Genomic DNA, 18,385 nt, shown 5'->3' with positions numbered 1-18,385 from the left:
TTGCAAGTAGGACTTCTTTGGTAGAAAAGAGGGGTCAAAAAATTCATAAAAATTCACACTTATATATTATAAACCTTTCATCCTCTCAAAAATAAAAACTTAAGTTTTTTATGAGGCGTTTTTCAAAACAAAACTCCGGGAAAGTGTCGATCGATAAGTCAAGAAATAATTTATCGTTCGTGACTTTCAAAGCATTTTCAAAACACCCCGGGTAAACTACACGCACCTTCAATTTAAAAATTAATTTCAAACTGAAATGCCAACAGTGTTAAGTTCATCGAGTTAACTCTTAGTTCTTCTATTGTACTTTTTGTATAAGGAAAACAATAACAGCAAAAAAATTACAAATTATTCATATATACACTTCCTGTCCAACAGGGCTAAAGGAGAGAATGGTATTCGTAATGCAACATGGTTGTTTAGAAAATCGCTTTTGTTTTAATCGAATGTTCAATCGACTTAAAATTTTCATTTTTTTCTTTTTTACTCTGTCGCAATCAAACGCTTCGTCACGCCTTTCTTCCGATCTTTTCATGAAATTTGATAATTTAAGGTTTTTCTGTACCTGTACCGTTGTGCGATTTTCGAGTTCATACAATTAAGTTTTGCTCTGTTGTTATTTTTAGACTTTCAATTATGCTATCGGTAACCGATACTTCATGAGCAAGGAGTGTTCACAATAGAAGATATCTGAAGCATGATGTGGCATATTCCTCAGTACAAGTAACAAGTAATCATTGGAAGCTTTTACTTTAAATATGAACAAATCCTAATCTTGTAACTAACTATTTTTTTTGCTGACATTTTTTACTAGATTGAAGTTGTCCAAATAGGTTGTGTCACGCCTTCATTACGAATTGTATTTTCTAACGTTTCTGTACATACTAGCCATAAACACATAACTCAATAAAACGTAGCAGATAGGAACACGAGTCTCGGTCATGAAAGTCCATAATTTTATCATCTAAATATGCGTCTTTTTGAAACCAGTGATGAAACATCAGCTCAACTGGCAAATCCAGTAGTGAGAAATCTAAAGAATCTCCTAAATTCACTGCAATATCACATGGAGTACGAAATGGGCGAATCCCAGTCCACTCATAGCCATCATCACCATAGCGACGACACTGATGACGCAGCTGATGATGAAATGATCTCGGTTAAAACAGCGGCGATCATTATTATCGCTACGTCTGGAGCGGTATTCTTGTTCATGGCAGTTTTAATCCGCATCGGTGCTAATCTTACAAAAAGAAAATAAAGCAAGCGCCAGTTATCATGATTAACGTAAGGTAAGGAAATTTTGAAACCCCAAATAATACTGATACTTTTTATTATTGATCTTCGCGAGAAAGATTTCAGTTTGACAGGAGGGGTGCGGAGGAAGATTGCATAATAATTTTGGTAAATGCCTAATACACGGTCAGTAATGAAATAACAATAACTTGTCTAGGTAGGATGAAGCGGTAGGGAGTAGGGGGAATAATATGCTAACCTCGGTATAAAGTTACGATTATGATTATGTACTACAATTATTTGTCCTTGGTACAATATGATTACTGAATTGAACTATGGCAAATAAAAATAGTGAGCAAAATTACAGACATATGTATTCGAATATTAGCACACTAGCTCCACTTTGCTCTCAATTGGTTTTGCATGTAGTGACTAGTACAACTCATCTTAAACTAACATTTTCGTTTTCCATAAGGTACTGACTGTCCTGGGCTTTTCGTCCGTTCGTCCGATTCGTCCGTTCGTCCGTTCGTCCGTTCGTCAGTTCGTCCGTTCGTCCGTTCGTCCGTTCGTCCGTTCGTCCGTTCGTCCGTTCGTCCGTTCGTCCGTTCGTCCGTTCGTCCGTTCGTCCGTTCGTCCGTTCGTCCGTTCGTCCGTCCGTCCGTTCGTCCGTTCGTCCGTTCGTCCGTTCGTCCGTTCGTCCGTTCGTCCGTTCGTCCGTTCGTCCGTTTGTCCGTTTGTCTGTTTGTCTGTTTGTCTGTTTGTCTGTTTGTCTGTTTGTCTGTTTGTCTGTTTGTCTGTTTGTCTGTTATTGCTTACAATTATATATAGGTGATTTTTCTCAATCACAAAATAAAACGACATCAAACTGGGTGGCTCGTATATAACCATGCAGAACACGCCGTCATTGAATGAAGGAAGGGACTTGCCAGGGTGCGAAACACTTTTAACTTTTGTATTATCCCCGTTAAAAATATATAAAGATCCATTTATGCAAGTTATTCTCCTAGACAATGTCTCTCTGGTCGAAATTCTCTCGGGTTTTCGCAATATTTTGGGTTATAATGAACTGCCCAAATGTTCTGAACGACTTGAAATACAGAAATATAATATTATTGTTAAATGAATATTAGTTTTCAATAATTTATTTCCTACTTGTGCGCATGATAGAATGAAGAATGAAATATCGAAAATGCGACACTGAATGAATAAAATATCCATTGGTTACTATTTTGTGGTTTATATTCCAGAGGTCTTTAACAAAAGATAAGTTATGACGATTTATGGAAATAGCTTTTAGAAGTATTTCTAAATTGCAACCCATAGAACTGCATTACGACGTTGAGCAGTCAGCAATCTTCTTGCACATAACCATCGAAAGTATTCGGAAACGACAGCAGATTGGTTTAAACATTAGATGTTGACATTGCAAGTAGGACTTCTTTGGTAGAAAAGAGGGGTCAAAAAATTCATAAAAATTCACACTTATATATTATAAACCTTTCATCCTCTCAAAAATAAAAACTTAAGTTTTTTATGAGGCGTTTTTCAAAACAAAACTCCGGGAAAGTGTCGATCGATAAGTCAAGAAATAATTTATCGTTCGTGACTTTCAAAGCATTTTCAAAACACCCCGGGTAAACTACACGCACCTTCAATTTAAAAATTAATTTCAAACTGAAATGCCAACAGTGTTAAGTTCATCGAGTTAACTCTTAGTTCTTCTATTGTACTTTTTGTATAAGGAAAACAATAACAGCAAAAAAATCACAAATTATTCATATATACACTTCCTGTCCAACAGGGCTAAAGGAGAGAATGGTATGCGTAATGCAACATGGTTGTTTAGAAAATCGCTTTTGTTTTAATCGAATGTTCAATCGACTTAAAATTTTCATTTTTTTCTTTTTTACTCTGTCGCAATCAAACGCTTCGTCACGCCTTTCTTCCGATCTTTTCATGAAATTTGATAATTTAAGGTTTTTCTGTACCTGTACCGTTGTGCGATTTTCGAGTTCATACAATTAAGTTTTGCTCTGTTGTTATTTTTAGACTTTCAATTATGCTATCGGTAACCGATACTTCATGAGCAAGGAGTGTCCACAATAGCAGATATCTGAAGCATGATGTGGCATATTCCTCAGTACAAGTAACAAGTAATCATTGGAAGCTTTTACTTTAAATATGAACAAATCCTAATCTTGTAACTAACTATTTTTTTTGCTGACATTTTTTACTAGATTGAAGTTGTCCAAATAGGTTGTGTCACGCCTTCATTACGAATTGTATTTTCTAACGTTTCTGTACATACTAGCCATAAACACATAACTCAATAAAACGTAGCAGATAGGAACACGAGTCTCAGTCATGAAAGTCCATAATTTTATCATCTAAATATGCGTCTTTTTGAAACCAGTGATGAAACATCAGCTCAACTGGCAAATCCAGTAGTGAGAAATCTAAAGAATCTCCTAAATTCACTGCAATATCACATGGAGTACGAAATGGGCGAGTCCCAGTCCACACATAGCCATCATCACCATAGCGACGACACTGATGACGCAGCTGATGATGAAATGATCTCGGTTAAAACAGCGGCGATCATTATTATCGCTACGTCTGGAGCGGTATTCTTGTTCATGGCATCCGCATCGGTGCTAATCTTACAAAAAGAAAATAAAGCAAGCGCCAGTTATCATGATTAACGTAAGGTAAGGAAATTTTGAAACCCCAAATAATACTGATACTTTTTATTATTGATCTTCGCGAGAAAGATTTCAGTTTGACAGGAGGGGTGCGGAGGAAGATTGCATAATAATTTTGGTAAATGCCTAATACACGGTCAGTAATGAAATAACAATAACTTGTCTAGGTAGGATGAAGCGGTAGGGAGTAGGGGGAATAATATGCTAACCTCGGTATAAAGTTACGATTATGATTATGTACTACAATTATTTGTCCTTGGTACAATATGATTACTGAATTGAACTATGGCAAATAAAAATAGTGAGCAAAATTACAGACATATGTATTCGAATATTAGCACACTAGCTCCACTTTGCTCTCAATTGGTTTTGCATGTAGTGACTAGTACAACTCATCTTAAACTAACATTTTCGTTTTCCATAAGGTACTGACTGTCCTGGGCTTTTCGTCCGTTCGTCCGTTCGTCCGATTCGTCCGATTCGTCCGTTCGTCCGTTCGTCCGTTCGTCCGTTCGTCCGTTCGTCCGTTCGTCCGTTCGTCCGTTCGTCCGTTCGTCCGTTCGTCCGTTCGTCCGTTCGTCCGTTCGTCCGTTCGTCCGTTCGTCCGTTCGTCCGTTCGTCCGTTCGTCCGTTCGTCCGTTCGTCCGTTCGTCCGTTTGTCTGTTTGTCTGTTTGTCTGTTTGTCTGTTTGTCTGTTTGTCTGTTTGTCTGTTTGTCTGTTATTGCTTACAATTATATATAGGTGATTTTTCGCAATCACAAAATAAAACAACATCAAACTGGGTGGCTCGTATATAACCATGCAGAACACGCCGTCATTGAATGAAGGAAGGGACTTGCCAGGGTGCGAAACACTTTTAACTTTTGTATTAACCCCGTTAAAAATATATAAAGATCCATTTATGCAAGTTATTCTCCTAGACAATGTCTCTCTGGTCGAAATTCTCTCGGGTTTTCGCAATATTTTGGGTTATAATGAACTGCCCAAATGTTCTGAACGACTTGAAATACAGAAATATAATATTATTGTTAAATGAATATTAGTTTTCAATAATTTATTTCCTACTTGTGCGCATGATAGAATGAAGAATGAAATATCGAAAATGCGACACTGAATGAATAAAATATCCATTGGTTACTATTTTGTGGTTTATATTCCAGAGGTCTTTAACAAAAGATAAGTTATGACGATTTATGGAAATAGCTTTTAGAAGTATTTCTAAATTGCAACCCATAGAACTGCATTACGACGTTGAGCAGTCAGCAATCTTCTTGCACATAACCATCGAAAGTATTCGGAAACGACAGCAGATTGGTTTAAACATTAGATGTTGACATTGCAAGTAGGACTTCTTTGGTAGAAAAGAGGGGTCAAAAAATTCATAAAAATTCACACTTATATATTATAAACCTTTCATCCTCTCAAAAATAAAAACTTAAGTTTTTTATGAGGCGTTTTTCAAAACAAAACTCCGGGAAAGTGTCGATCGATAAGTCAAGAAATAATTTATCGTTCGTGACTTTCAAAGCATTTTCAAAACACCCCGGGTAAACTACACGCACCTTCAATTTAAAAATTAATTTCAAACTGAAATGCCAACAGTGTTAAGTTCATCGAGTTAACTCTTAGTTCTTCTATTGTACTTTTTGTATAAGGAAAACAATAACAGCAAAAAAATTACAAATTATTCATATATACACTTCCTGTCCAACAGGGCTAAAGGAGAGAATGGTATGCGTAATGCAACATGGTTGTTTAGAAAATCGCTTTTGTTTTAATCGAATGTTCAATCGACTTAAAATTTTCATTTGTTTCTTTTTTACTCTGTCGCAATCAAACGCTTCGTCACGCCTTTCTTCCGATCTTTTCATGAAATTTGATAATTTAAGGTTTTTCTGTACCTGTACCGTTGTGCGATTTTCGAGTTCATACAATTAAGTTTTGCTCTGTTGTTATTTTTAGACTTTCAATTATGCTATCGGTAACCGATACTTCATGAGCAAGGAGTGTCCACAATAGAAGATATCTGAAGCATGATGTGGCATATTCCTCAGTACAAGTAACAAGTAATCATTGGAAGCTTTTACTTTAAATATGAACAAATTCTAATCTTGTAACTAACTATTTTTTTTGCTGACATTTTTTACTAGATTGAAGTTGTCCAAATAGGTTGTGTCACGCCTTCATTACGAATTGTATTTTCTAACGTTTCTGTACATACTAGCCATAAACACATAACTCAATAAAACGTAGCAGATAGGAACACGAGTCTCGGTCATGAAAGTCCATAATTTTATCATCTAAATATGCGTCTTTTTGAAACCAGTGATGAAACATCAGCTCAACTGGCAAATCCAGTAGTGAGAAATCTAAAGAATCTCCTAAATTCACTGCAATATCACATGGAGTACGAAATGGGCGAGTCCCAGTCCACTCATAGCCATCATCACCATAGCGACGACACTGATGACGCAGCTGATGATGAAATGATCTCGGTTAAAACAGCGGCGATCATTATTATCGCTACGTCTGGAGCGGTATTCTTGTTCATGGCATCCGCATCGGTGCTAATCTTACAAAAAGAAAATAAAGCAAGCGCCAGTTATCATGATTAACGTAAGGTAAGGAAATTTTGAAACCCCAAATAATACTGATACTTTTTATTATTGATCTTCGCGAGAAAGATTTCAGTTTGACAGGAGGGGTGCGGAGGAAGATTGCATAATTATTTTGGTAAATGCCTAATACACGGTCAGTAATGAAATAACAATAACTTGTCTAGGTAGGATGAAGCGGTAGGGAGTAGGGGGAATAATATGCTAACCTCGGTATAAAGTTACGATTATGATTATGTACTACAATTATTTGTCCTTGGTACAATATGATTACTGAATTGAACTATGGCAAATAAAAATAGTGAGCAAAATTACAGACATATGTATTCGAATATTAGCACACTAGCTCCACTTTGCTCTCAATTGGTTTTGCATGTAGTGACTAGTACAACTCATCTTAAACTAACATTTTCGTTTTCCATAAGGTACTGACTGTCCTGGGCTTGCTAAAGACACATATCTAAAATACGCTGATCGCCCACCTATCATGTAAAACGACGAATGATCTATAAATTCATATCGTTCATACCGTGTTAAATCAATTTGTGTATTTTTAAATTTGATAAAAAAAGTTTCTTCTCGTAATGGAGATGGGTAAGGTGGCTGTTTCCGTGGTTTTACTTTTGCTGGACTACCTCATACACATCTTTAAAAAAACGTATTTAACTTGATGCTGGAGATAACTAAATATTTTCATCACGACTGACCACGCCTTTTTATTAAAAGCAATAAATTTGTAAAGCCGATTCATCTACGCAAAAGTTTTCAAATCAATTACAACATTTTAAATATTTGAAATTATATTACCTTTTTATTGAAAAATTCAAATATTCAAAAAACAAAAATAAATGTTCATATAATGACGACCCACCGTGCCAGAAAAATGCGTAAGCCGTAAAATAATAATAGGGGAAAAGATCCCTTAGCTTAGATAACAAGTTTTATTAGTTTTATCTGTTCTTATTATGGTGTGCCCTTCTATTCCAAATTTTGCTGAACTCCGTATAGAGCAGCGTTTAGGAATGTTAGTAAGAACGTAAAAATTGGACCACATGGAAAACTTTGGTTGATGAGAATTTCTAGATATGATTACCACTGTTAATAATAGTCTTTGACAACGCCACCTGTGGTAGTTCGAAATTTGTTGTCATCTAACTAATCACAATCCTTATCAAGCCTCTGATGAACTGCATTTCATGTAAGACCATAACAAACAATAGCGGCAGGTTTCATAATTAGTATGCGAATTCTTTTATAATAAGTTGGGAAACTATACTTTAGTTCGGTTTATTCTGGGGGTAACTTACACTGCTCTCTGCCATTTTCCTTTCAAGTTTAGTATAGCGAAATCTGAATTTCTCGCCTACATACCTTCCGCAAGTGCTCGTTTAGTGCCAATTTAAAACAAAGTCGCGTACTACAGCTACCTCTAATTTGATGAACAATCATATTTTTATATAATTAATCAAATATATTGAGCAAACAACGAATACAATTATTATAAAATCATATATATATATACAAACTTAAAGTCGTCATAAAAAATTGGGGCTCCCGAAGTATGCGAACCAAGATGGCGGACATCGGAATGTAATATGTGTACTACTAAGTACTAGGTTAGGGTTAGGCCATAATTTTAGGTATAAATACTACGGGAGGCTGTTGGCTAGTCTTCGAACTGATAATAGGACTAAAATAAGGAAAATTGGAAAAAAAATTATGGCCTAACCCTAACCTTTTACCCATGTTTCGTTCCGATGTCCGCCATCTTGGTTCGCATACTTCGGGAGCACCAAAAAATTTATGTATGATCAAGGGCTTCAAGGCTGTTAAACTAAAACCAAGCAATAAGAAGCCCAATGCCACTAATCAGAAAAAATGATTAAATTTTTTTTAAATTTTGTTTAACTGTGGCTTCGTGATAGCAACATAACATCGTGATTTAATGAATCGTGATTTTTTGAAAAATTTTCTTACGAGATTTTGAACCAGTTTGCATCAAAATGTATAACAGAGAAATTTATAGCAATGAATGAAGTTCAAAATGAACATTTGAATATTTACAACAAAATATTTTACATTGATCTCTATTTGTTTTAAATTCTATTTTGAATCAAAATTAGTTAAACAGTTCACATGGAGTGGTGGCCGTCAAAATTTGATACAGCCTTACAAAAAAGTTGTTATTGTCCTAAATTGTTAGCCACATTGTTCGGGGTAGGGTATCTTCATGAATCATATATAAAAACATATTTAAAAACCCTAAAATACTGACATGCAAAGAAACTGTGAAGAAAAAAAAAATTGGACAAACACTTAATATGTACAATTCAAACTTAATGGCAAAAGATATCACCAATATATCGAACTTTTTTAATTTTTTACACCAAATGCGTTCAAATTATTGAAATTACAAGGTCAAGTACACATCATTTTACTCTATAATATGCATCTGATTGATGAACAATAATATAATTATCTTTTTAATAATTTCATACATATATATTGGGAAGCGAAGAATAGGTGCAGGTTTTTGCTTGTAATCGAGGAAAAGCCTGTCTCACTTTTCCCAATTTGCCTGATTTAAAGAGGAGTGAAACTTTACAATTTCGTGAAGTAGGTAATAAAGTAAGAATATCAGACATCAGTCAAAAATCTCTATCATATCGTGTATTAATTTATAATAAATACGCGGTGGTTTATTTTTGGCAAACTATAATTATTCAAGAGTTATTTTCTTTGAAAATATGATATCAAAAAATTTAACTATCAAATTTCATCGTGATGATTTCAGCTTTTTGTTTTAGGAGAATAAGAAATTACTATTTCCCATCATAAAGTAACGACGTAAACTTGACCTGTATTAAAGACATTAACGAAAACATTTAGCGGCGTTCAAAAATAACATCAAAGGGTGGAGGTTCGTATGTTATCATGCCGTATCCCCCACCAAAGAAAGATGGTAATGGTTTTTCTTGATCGGGCACCACTTTAAGCTTTTGTACGATTCCGGTCAGAAAAATGAAAATTTCCATCCTTGCAAGTTGTTCGCCAATGCAGTGTCGAGGACCGATTGAAAACGGGATCACGTGATTGGATTTGATGAATTTACCGTCACGGTCGAGAAATCTCTCAGGTTGAAATTCTTCCGGGTTTTCGAAGTGTTCCGGGTCAAAATGAACCGCCCAGAGATTTGGAGCGACCTGAAAAAATATTTGAATAAAGCATTAATTTTGATATATATATATTATGCTCAATCTCGCCAAAATTATTTGGTATTAGATGTTTCGCACATTGGATGCGATTAAATGCCTGCTCCAGCACAAACGTAAATTTATTTAACTACAACGATTGTAAGACGGCTGATTTTCTTTAAAATATTGTGAAATTAATTTTGTGCACGTTCGATAAGGTGATCAGTTATTTGCACATTGATAAACTGATTATTCGGTGCGTGAATTCGAAACTATTGTAAACAAATTTCCCTACGGTTTGTTGAACTTTCAATATTATTTACAGACTTTACACACTGCACATCTATTGTACGCCTATATAGTGTTTATTTGGCTTTCTTTCGAATACGTCAATGGCTAAATAGGTTTTGAAGTTGAATTTGAAGTTGCATTTGGCGAAAGTTTACATTATAAAGCTGAACATTGTTTTTAAATAAACAAACGGTTTTATAATACAATCTTGCCCTGTAAATATAAAGTTTGGCACAAATAAGCGCGTGTGATTACAATTTTCAATACCCATCACTTTTTTTTGAACGGAAAATGATGGTATTGTACAAAAGTATTGATATCTAACGATTCATTGATTAATGCATCTTGGGTGGAGTAAGAGTGTAGAGAATTTTAAACAGTGATAAATAATCTGCTATGCCAACAACGTAAATTTTAACGCTTTAACACAATGTCATCGCGTCGGGAAAAACTGAAATTCCTAAGTAAGCACGTTAGTTGAAATATTACATGTAATGGAATGCGGCCGATCGTATATGACCACGTTCAATCATGAACATGTATCCTGTCAAAAATGTTTTATGTCAATACAAAACTAATACTTCAACACGACCCCTTTGTGGAGTCTGCATCGCCGTTTTTGTAGTACAACTAACTATAAAGTAGCTGCCTGTCTTAAGTCTTGTTTAAACTGAAAATCATGCAATTCCAAATACCGGAATAACGAAATCTATTCATTAGCCAACTTACGTTCGTGTCTTTCGGAATAGTGTATCCATTCAAAGTCGCTTCTTCGGTGGTCTTGTGAATCACGCTCATTGGAGCCAACAATCTATGTCTCATTAGTTCTTGTATGAAAGCACAAGTAAATGGCATTTCATTTCGATGTTTCATTGACGTAATTCCGTCCTCGCCTGCAAGATATCACAAAAAATGAAAACAAAGGTAAAATTGCTGTGTTTTTGAAAGTATGTCAAAAGTCTGAACGTAAACAGCAAAAGGGAAAGAAATTCAAAATTTCGTTTTACTTCGGAATTTGCAGATGAATATAGTATATACGAATTTATACAATATAAATCACGTTATTCATCGAAATAATCGTGCTATATGTTTTAAAAATGAAACTTTTTATTTAATGAGTATAAGTCATGAAACTATTTATCGATTTTTTTTTACAAACTATTAATTTGCTAAATTGCACCAATTCCATATTCGTAATTTTGTGTTTCGAGCCAAATACATTGTTATCAAAACATATATTCAAGTACATTTTTTTCGATAATCTCCTGTTTAGTCCAATAAGCTTAAAACTGTTACTAAATTGGTTAAATCAAATTTTTTGCACTTTCAAAAAAAATATGATTAAGTTTACATTAGGTATGATTTTTTTTTTCAATTTCGTTTCTCAAAATCAAAATGTGATCTATTCTAACATGTGTCTAAAAACTCAGTCTTTTGACAGTTATATCCAAGAAAAGCAGAAGCCTGTATTCAAAAAAAAATCAAAATTTACACTCTTACCCAAAGTTTCCTGAATTTCTTCCGCAATTTTCTCTTGATACTTGGGATAATGCGCAAAAGCTAAGAAAGCCCATGTCAAAGTGCTGCTTGTAGTTGTTGTTCCGGCGTTGAACAGATCTCGAACAAAATAGATGAGTTGGTCTTTCTGAAAATAAATTTGAAGAAAAAATATAATTTAAATGGAATGTACTCGAATATATTATCATGTATGCTCAGCCATTTCATCGACATTGCATCACCAGTTAGTGTTTTATTTTTATTTTCATTTTGGTTCTGAAAATTTTATGGGAAAAAAAGTAACAAGTTCCTGAATATGAAACACATAAATAATTTTCTAAACTCATAAGCGACCTGGACGTTCAACATTCTGGAGGATTGTGATTCGTCATATGAATATATAAATTAAGCTGGCTCTTTTGTTTTTTTTTCTCTCTGGGATAAATATGAAAACCATTATTTATCATAGCAATGACACTTGTATTACAATTTTATTTTCTTGGAGAGAACAGTAAGAGAGACGTATAAACAACAAGATTTGTATTGTCACTCTGTGTACAATTTTAAACTAATATTGCTCAACATATCAAAGAACTTACATTAAAAGCACTGTCATCTTTATGACTTTTTCTAATCTCACTGAGAAATGCATCAGTGAAGTCTCGGATGTCCAGCTCGTCAAGTTTCGCTTCGTGTTCGTTGATAGTATCACGTATGTATTCTAGAAACCAATTCAAGATACATGTCAATTTAAAAATTATTATCATCAAATATATAATAGATACGAGGGTACTCCCGAATTATGTGAACCAAGATGGCGGAAATTGAAACGCAGTGTGTGTACCAGGTTAGAGGTAGGCCATAATTTCAGGTGATAAGATGGCGAAAATTGGAACGCAGTATGTGTATCAGGTCAGAGTTGGGCCATAATTTTAGGTATAAACACTACGGGAGTCACTTTTCCCCAAATTCTTATTAAAAATGAATAGAAAAATTGGAATAAAATTATGAACTATCCCTAACCTGCTGAACATACCACGTTCCGGTGTCCGCCATCTTGGTTCACATACTTCGGGAGCACTGATAAGATTGCCTAGTGCTGAAGCGTTAGATTTGACTATATGTTGTTATTGCAGATCACATATCTCGGTTCAGATATTTCCATCATCACATAGTATCGTAACATTTCATTGTTACTCGACCTATTGGTGGACTGAAACTACTCTTAGGTCAATTGTTTTTTCAGCAGAAAACTTAAAGGTTTTTTATATTAAATTTTTAATTCATTTTAATTCATTTTGTGTTGGAGAATTGCTAGATATTGATTTTACATCTTAAAAGTATTGAAATTTAAATACTTGGTGGTATCTATTTTTCTGGAGTAAAATTGAGATTCAGAAATTACATGTCGTTTGATATCAGTGGTTCTTTTACAGGTCATTGTTCGGAGCCAAGGACATGAATAAACCTCTTATAATAGGAGAAATAAAAAAAAAAGGTTGTTTTGAAGAAATATTTATTTTCATTTTTAAATTACCAGTTCAACATTTCTGTAAACTTATAATCAGAGCAAATAGGGGGGATAATCGTCCTAAAAAATACTTTTCCAAAAAATAGTAAATTTAAAAAAGAATTTAATTATATTATCTGTAAATTTATTGTTTATACCTTTTTCCACCCTATCGTAATATGATCTTTCAAAATTGTGAATTTTTTTCCTGGAAAGTATTGCTTCTCTACACAAGATCGCCTGAAACAGTATTAATCCAAGCGAATCTAGATACACATTTGCATACGTTGCCACAATACTATATAAGCCAAAATATTTTAAACTATAGACAAATATATGCAATAATTCTCACCAATCAAGAAGTCCGCATCATCAGCCGTAACCTTTGCAATATTGCGGAATGGAGGGATAAACCTCAATATAGGAGCCAATGAAAGCGTACCCATCATACGCGAATGAGGCGAATTTTCAAAACTGTGAATTTTGAAAAAAGATTAAAAATATCAAAAATTAATGTAAAATTGATCACCTTTATTTGGTCTCTTCTCTTGTTCGATTTTATTTGATATTCCAGAATTTTTGGTGTGTAGCTGGCAGTTTTAAATTTAAGTGATTTAGGTTTTTGATAATTTTGTCGTACATATACATATCAATCCAAAATTTTTCTCTTTGAATTGATATTCAGCTTTATTTTGTAACCGTAAAAGACGACATATACTTTTTTCATTTGATGGAGATATTTTTATTATAATTTCCATTTTATTTACTTTTCCATACTCTCGCTATGAACAAGGATTGCCATCGTATCCGGAGGATCTATTTCAGTTAGACAAATCGTGTAATATTTTTTTATACAGAACTCTCTCGCTATGCGTCTCACTATGCGTGAAACGTCTTATTTATTCAATCTGTAATCTATCTCTAGCTATTGTTGAGCATATGTCGTGCCAATATATTTGATCATTGCTCTCATGTATTTAAAATAATACTTACTTTTTTCTCAATATTTCAATTATTTGTTTCATCATTTGGTCGTTGTATTCAAATCTTGAACCCAATATTATACGACTAATAATATTCAAAACCGCCGGGGTCAATTTCATCTGAAAGAAATAAGAAAGACCAAATTAAACTATGTAAAATAGTATAATGTACTAATTTACGATGCTATATTCGGTGATTAATATTCATACTTGTGAAATTTCTGATATCTTCAAATAAATAAGCAAACCAAAAATATATGGGCAAAATACAGAACTGTTACTTGTACTAAATGTGGTGTGTTTTTCATCAGCTAGCCCAAATAAATATCGTTAAATATCAGTGACTGCTCAAGTGGTAAATGCCTCGTCGTTTGGAATTTAGCCTTCCGAAAAAATATAATGCACGATGCGCCTAACATTGATTTGTAAAAAACACAAAAGATGAAAACTCGAATGTTTGATTGCGTGTGTAAATTTCCGTAATCTTTGACATCTTGAATAAAAACTATGTTCTCGCTAAAATATGTTTCAAGTAACACGGGTTTTGTTTTATGACAATAGACTTGTTACTATTATCAAATGCGCTACACTTTAAATATAGCTTTATTTTGGCAGTATTTTTTCATATATATTTATACCAATTAAGACAATGAACTATTGCACAGAGGTTCCTCGAGTCCATGGATTGTTTCAATGGAGTTCAATTCCATCAAAAAGTCCAAAAACCACTGTTTTAAACGATTCTGTAAATAGAGTTAATAGCATGAAACTTTACTTGAAATGGCTGTCCATTTTGTGTTGCCAAAGTTTCTATCAAAAACTTCGTTTCTTCGACAACATTTTCTTCCATTTCTTTTTTGCCGACTCCAACCCTGTTATAAAAAATTATAACATGTCAGTAAAATTATAACAAATAATAAATATTCAAATAAACTGCCATTGCGCCATATGTGCCGGTAATACTTTAGCTAAGTACCGGGTTATTCAAACAGATCTCCGGGCTCACTTGAAGGTCAGCGATAATATCAAAAAATGCTATTTTGGGTTGAAATATCGCGCAGAAATTAATAATCAAACTAAAAGTAATACACGTCTAGTGACTGCTACTATATCTAAATACTGAAGCGTGGAAATTAGGAAATTAAGTGATGCATTGAAATAATAATGAAATAATATTAATAATTCATTGCTTCAGAGTACTTACCCTCTTAAAGTCAAACCACCAAATTTGTGCAAAGCTTTCCATATTGGGCCGTAATCCAAGTTCAGAAAACCTCCACCTTTAGATATAAGCTCGTATGCAATGTTATGAGGTCGTCCAGAAAACTTTTCACTCTGCTTCACTAGTGCCTGAACAGGTATAACATATCACAGAAGATTAGAATTATTTCAAGTCAGCAGGGTGACCGGAAGAAAAATCATGATTTTTTTTAATTATTCGCAAAAGTGAAGAAAATCTAATCAAGCCTTGACTTTCTGTTTGCGTATATTGAACCCAAGGTGTAAGTAATCTTGAACGATTTGCACAAAAGTTATTATCTATCTAGATTCTAAAATATTTTTCAAGTGACATGAGTTCTCGTTTTGAGTACCCCTCAGCTAATAATAAGCTAATCAAATAAAAGAATCGAAATATGGCTTTGAGATTTGGTATTGGCTGCTCAACGCACAAATTACGCGTCAATTTACTCTCTGTGCTGAAAGTACGAAGCATTGCGCCGCAGGTTGCATTTTGGGGGTTTGCAGGTCTTGGTGGATTATAAGTCGAATGACAATTATTAGACAATCGATGTGATCTTTATAAACGATTATATATATTTAAACTTATTATATATCAATGGTAATTCTTTTACACCGTGATATGCTCTTCACTTATAACATATCTTGAAATAATTATTAAACGTTTTCTCACCTCATGAATGACGTCAAAGTCGTTCAGAACCACCCAATTTTCACGTCCAAATGGAACAGACATAACCGATCCATATTTCTCTTTCATTTGTCTCAAAGTCTCCGCAGGATTTTTTCCAAAAAACGGAATATACCCAACAAGAGGGAGACCATGAGGACCCGGTGGAAAATTCTTTGGTCTTTTTTGTAAGTAGCAGCATAGCATAAACGCTGCCACACCAGAGAAAACCGTTGGATAGTCGATATATTCGAAAGCAGTCATGTTGAAAGGCTCTCAACAATATCAACGAGTTTAATTTTACATGAGCTTGCAATAATTAAATTCTGCATTTAAAACGGTATTTTAATTCAATGTCGCTTAGAAAAATGATTTCCACAAACAGCTACAATGTTAGACGATATGTAGGCAATAAAGGAAATAAATTTGTGCGGCGATTTCAATTCAAAAAGATTCTTCTATTCTTTCGTAATCAGCTTCGCTTCTTCACATTCTAGTGTTTTTTTATACAAAGCAGTGGAAAGGAGTGGAAGCCTGAAAAGAATGCATAAATATTTGTTTGCTACATCAGTGCCGTATTTATCAAAAAAGTATACTTTGTGGTAAATATTTTTAGGTTTTTTGCAATTTCACAACATCCACAGTCCGCATTTACCAAATAAGTTATTCATTAATATGACACTGTTGGATATATAAAATATTGTACATGATTCTTAGACGGATATCTGGTTGCACTGGACGAAATGGCGTAGTTAGCAATAAGCTGTCTTATTGGATTTTCTCTCTCACTCCGGATGAATAGGAGAATTCTATGCTATTCAACATTTACCCCAGCATTTAGGCTTTCGAAAGCTCTATGAATTCTAGTTTATGATCATGGCCAACTGAGGTTCGCCGAGAAAATGTCACATTTTAAATAGAAGACGGCCCCAAAGGGTATGTTACTCTTTCACCCGGAAACGCTTACTCACAACATGATCTGACACACAACAACATGACATTGCAAATATTCGACTTTTGTACATTTGCAGATTTTCTACCTCAATCATGTACAAAGAGAACACCAAATATAACCAATAAATTTGCCAACCAATAAATGAGGTAACCTTCTTCCACTATCAAGCTTGTACATTCATACATTCGAGTTACATATTACATAACATTTTACCTCACCTATAGCGTGGAACTGATTATAAAATTGAGGGATTACGGAGCTTCATTCTTGAGCTGCTGGCCAATTACATACCCGGGAATATAGTTTGATGAAGCTTGATTTTTAATTCACTCTTAAGACTATATATGTTTAGTGCTATTGCTGATTTTTAGTCCTTTTTTGAACCGACTTAATTAAACGGACCCAAATCTGGCCCGCTAATCGCATCGTCTCGGTTTGTAAATTTTCAGTGACGCAAGACAACATAATAAGATATTTTCGCTCATAAATATTTTATCGTATGGAATACAGTTTTATTTTTTTTTGCAAAATTTTCAGCAGGAAATTAAAAATATTTTAGCAGATACATAGTTTTTTCATGATCAAAGGAAAAAACAGGCTTGGTCGTCGCAATCGTTATGGGTCTTTAAATATGTTTATTAAAAATGTGTCGTGTTTTTGACCAGCTGCTTCCGTATAAAGCATTAATATGTTGTGATTTTCATTGACACAAAAAATATCTACAATTTTCATTTCGACACCAAATTGAAAATTTTTTGATTTCAACTCCGGTAACTACGTCAGTTTGATCGGAATTTTTAACTCAACTCAGCTCCAAATCAAAATTTCAAATTATATTACTAAATAGTTGGCGCACGCACGTCTTTTTTAAATTGACCGTGGAAAAATAAAGATATATTTAGAAATATTTTGCTTTTGTTTAGGAATGTTTAACTTTTATTATTACCATTAGGAGTTTAAAATTCAGGTTCACAAAGCGACAACGAGAAATTCAAAATTTAACTCCTACGGCTCGGACGAAAACGATAAAAACCCTCTCCGGAATATGACTTCAGTTGCACAGTCTTAGAAGTATTGCCCACTTATATCGAGACATTGTAGAAGAGCAAGACTTAGTTGAAATATATTCTTAGCAAAAAGTATAATTTTTCACGGAAATTTCCCTTGAGACATTTTGTGTTTTACTTAGACGAAGTATTGCGACATCTGTTTGACAAGAAACATTTATTTTAAGTTTGCAACGTGAGCATGAAATATATACAATTTTGTAAGCGCTTAGAATTTGCTCACGTAAGTAATGACCTATATATGTAGAACACTTTTTGTCAATACATTCGTCTCGTCTGCGGTTAAGGATGTTTACCTAGACGCTGCAAAAATATGATTGCGGCATTTTGTTTAAACAACTTGACAAAAAGCTGCAGATCTGTTTGCTAAAAGCCTTTCATGCCCTCACCCCAAACAAGGGTTAGATGTTAAACCTAGAAAT

The 18,385-nt window shown here is 34.0% G+C and overlaps 1 protein-coding gene across 1 annotated transcript; it reads right to left on the bottom strand.

Annotated features, from left to right (window-relative positions):
* Positions 1-8,019: 8,019 nt before the first annotated feature.
* Positions 8,020-16,283, bottom strand: LOC120326335 (vitamin D 25-hydroxylase-like). Its single transcript, XM_039392609.2, has 9 exons — positions 15,945-16,283; positions 15,237-15,382; positions 14,808-14,904; positions 14,043-14,152; positions 13,402-13,523; positions 12,139-12,260; positions 11,543-11,687; positions 10,772-10,935; positions 8,020-9,760 (listed from the first exon to the last, which is right to left on the bottom strand). The coding sequence occupies exons 1-9, from the start codon at positions 16,203-16,205 to the stop codon at positions 9,443-9,445; spliced, it is 1,485 nt and encodes a 494-aa protein (XP_039248543.2). The 5' UTR covers positions 16,206-16,283; the 3' UTR covers positions 8,020-9,442.
* Between the last annotated feature and the right edge of the window lie 2,102 nt (positions 16,284-18,385).

Source organism: Styela clava, chromosome 1, assembly GCF_964204865.1.
Source record: "Styela clava chromosome 1, kaStyClav1.hap1.2, whole genome shotgun sequence".
Classification (NCBI taxonomy): Eukaryota; Metazoa; Chordata; class Ascidiacea; order Stolidobranchia; family Styelidae; genus Styela; species Styela clava.
Note: the sequence above shows the minus strand (reverse complement) of the source record. Positions and strands in the feature narration are given on the sequence as shown.

Bases quoted from the DNA above. Each gene is read 5' to 3' on its own strand.
- LOC120326335 (XM_039392609.2), bottom strand. From the start codon at position 16,205: ATGACTGCTTTCGAATATATCGACTATCCAACGGTTTTCTCTGGTGTG. The intron at 15,383-15,944 runs GTGAGAAAACGT...ATACCTGTTCAG, and splicing joins ACTTTGACGTCATTCATGAG to GCACTAGTGAAGCAGAGTGA. The intron at 10,936-11,542 runs GTAAGAGTGTAA...GATATCTTGCAG, and splicing joins AGAAATTCAGGAAACTTTGG to GCGAGGACGGAATTACGTCA.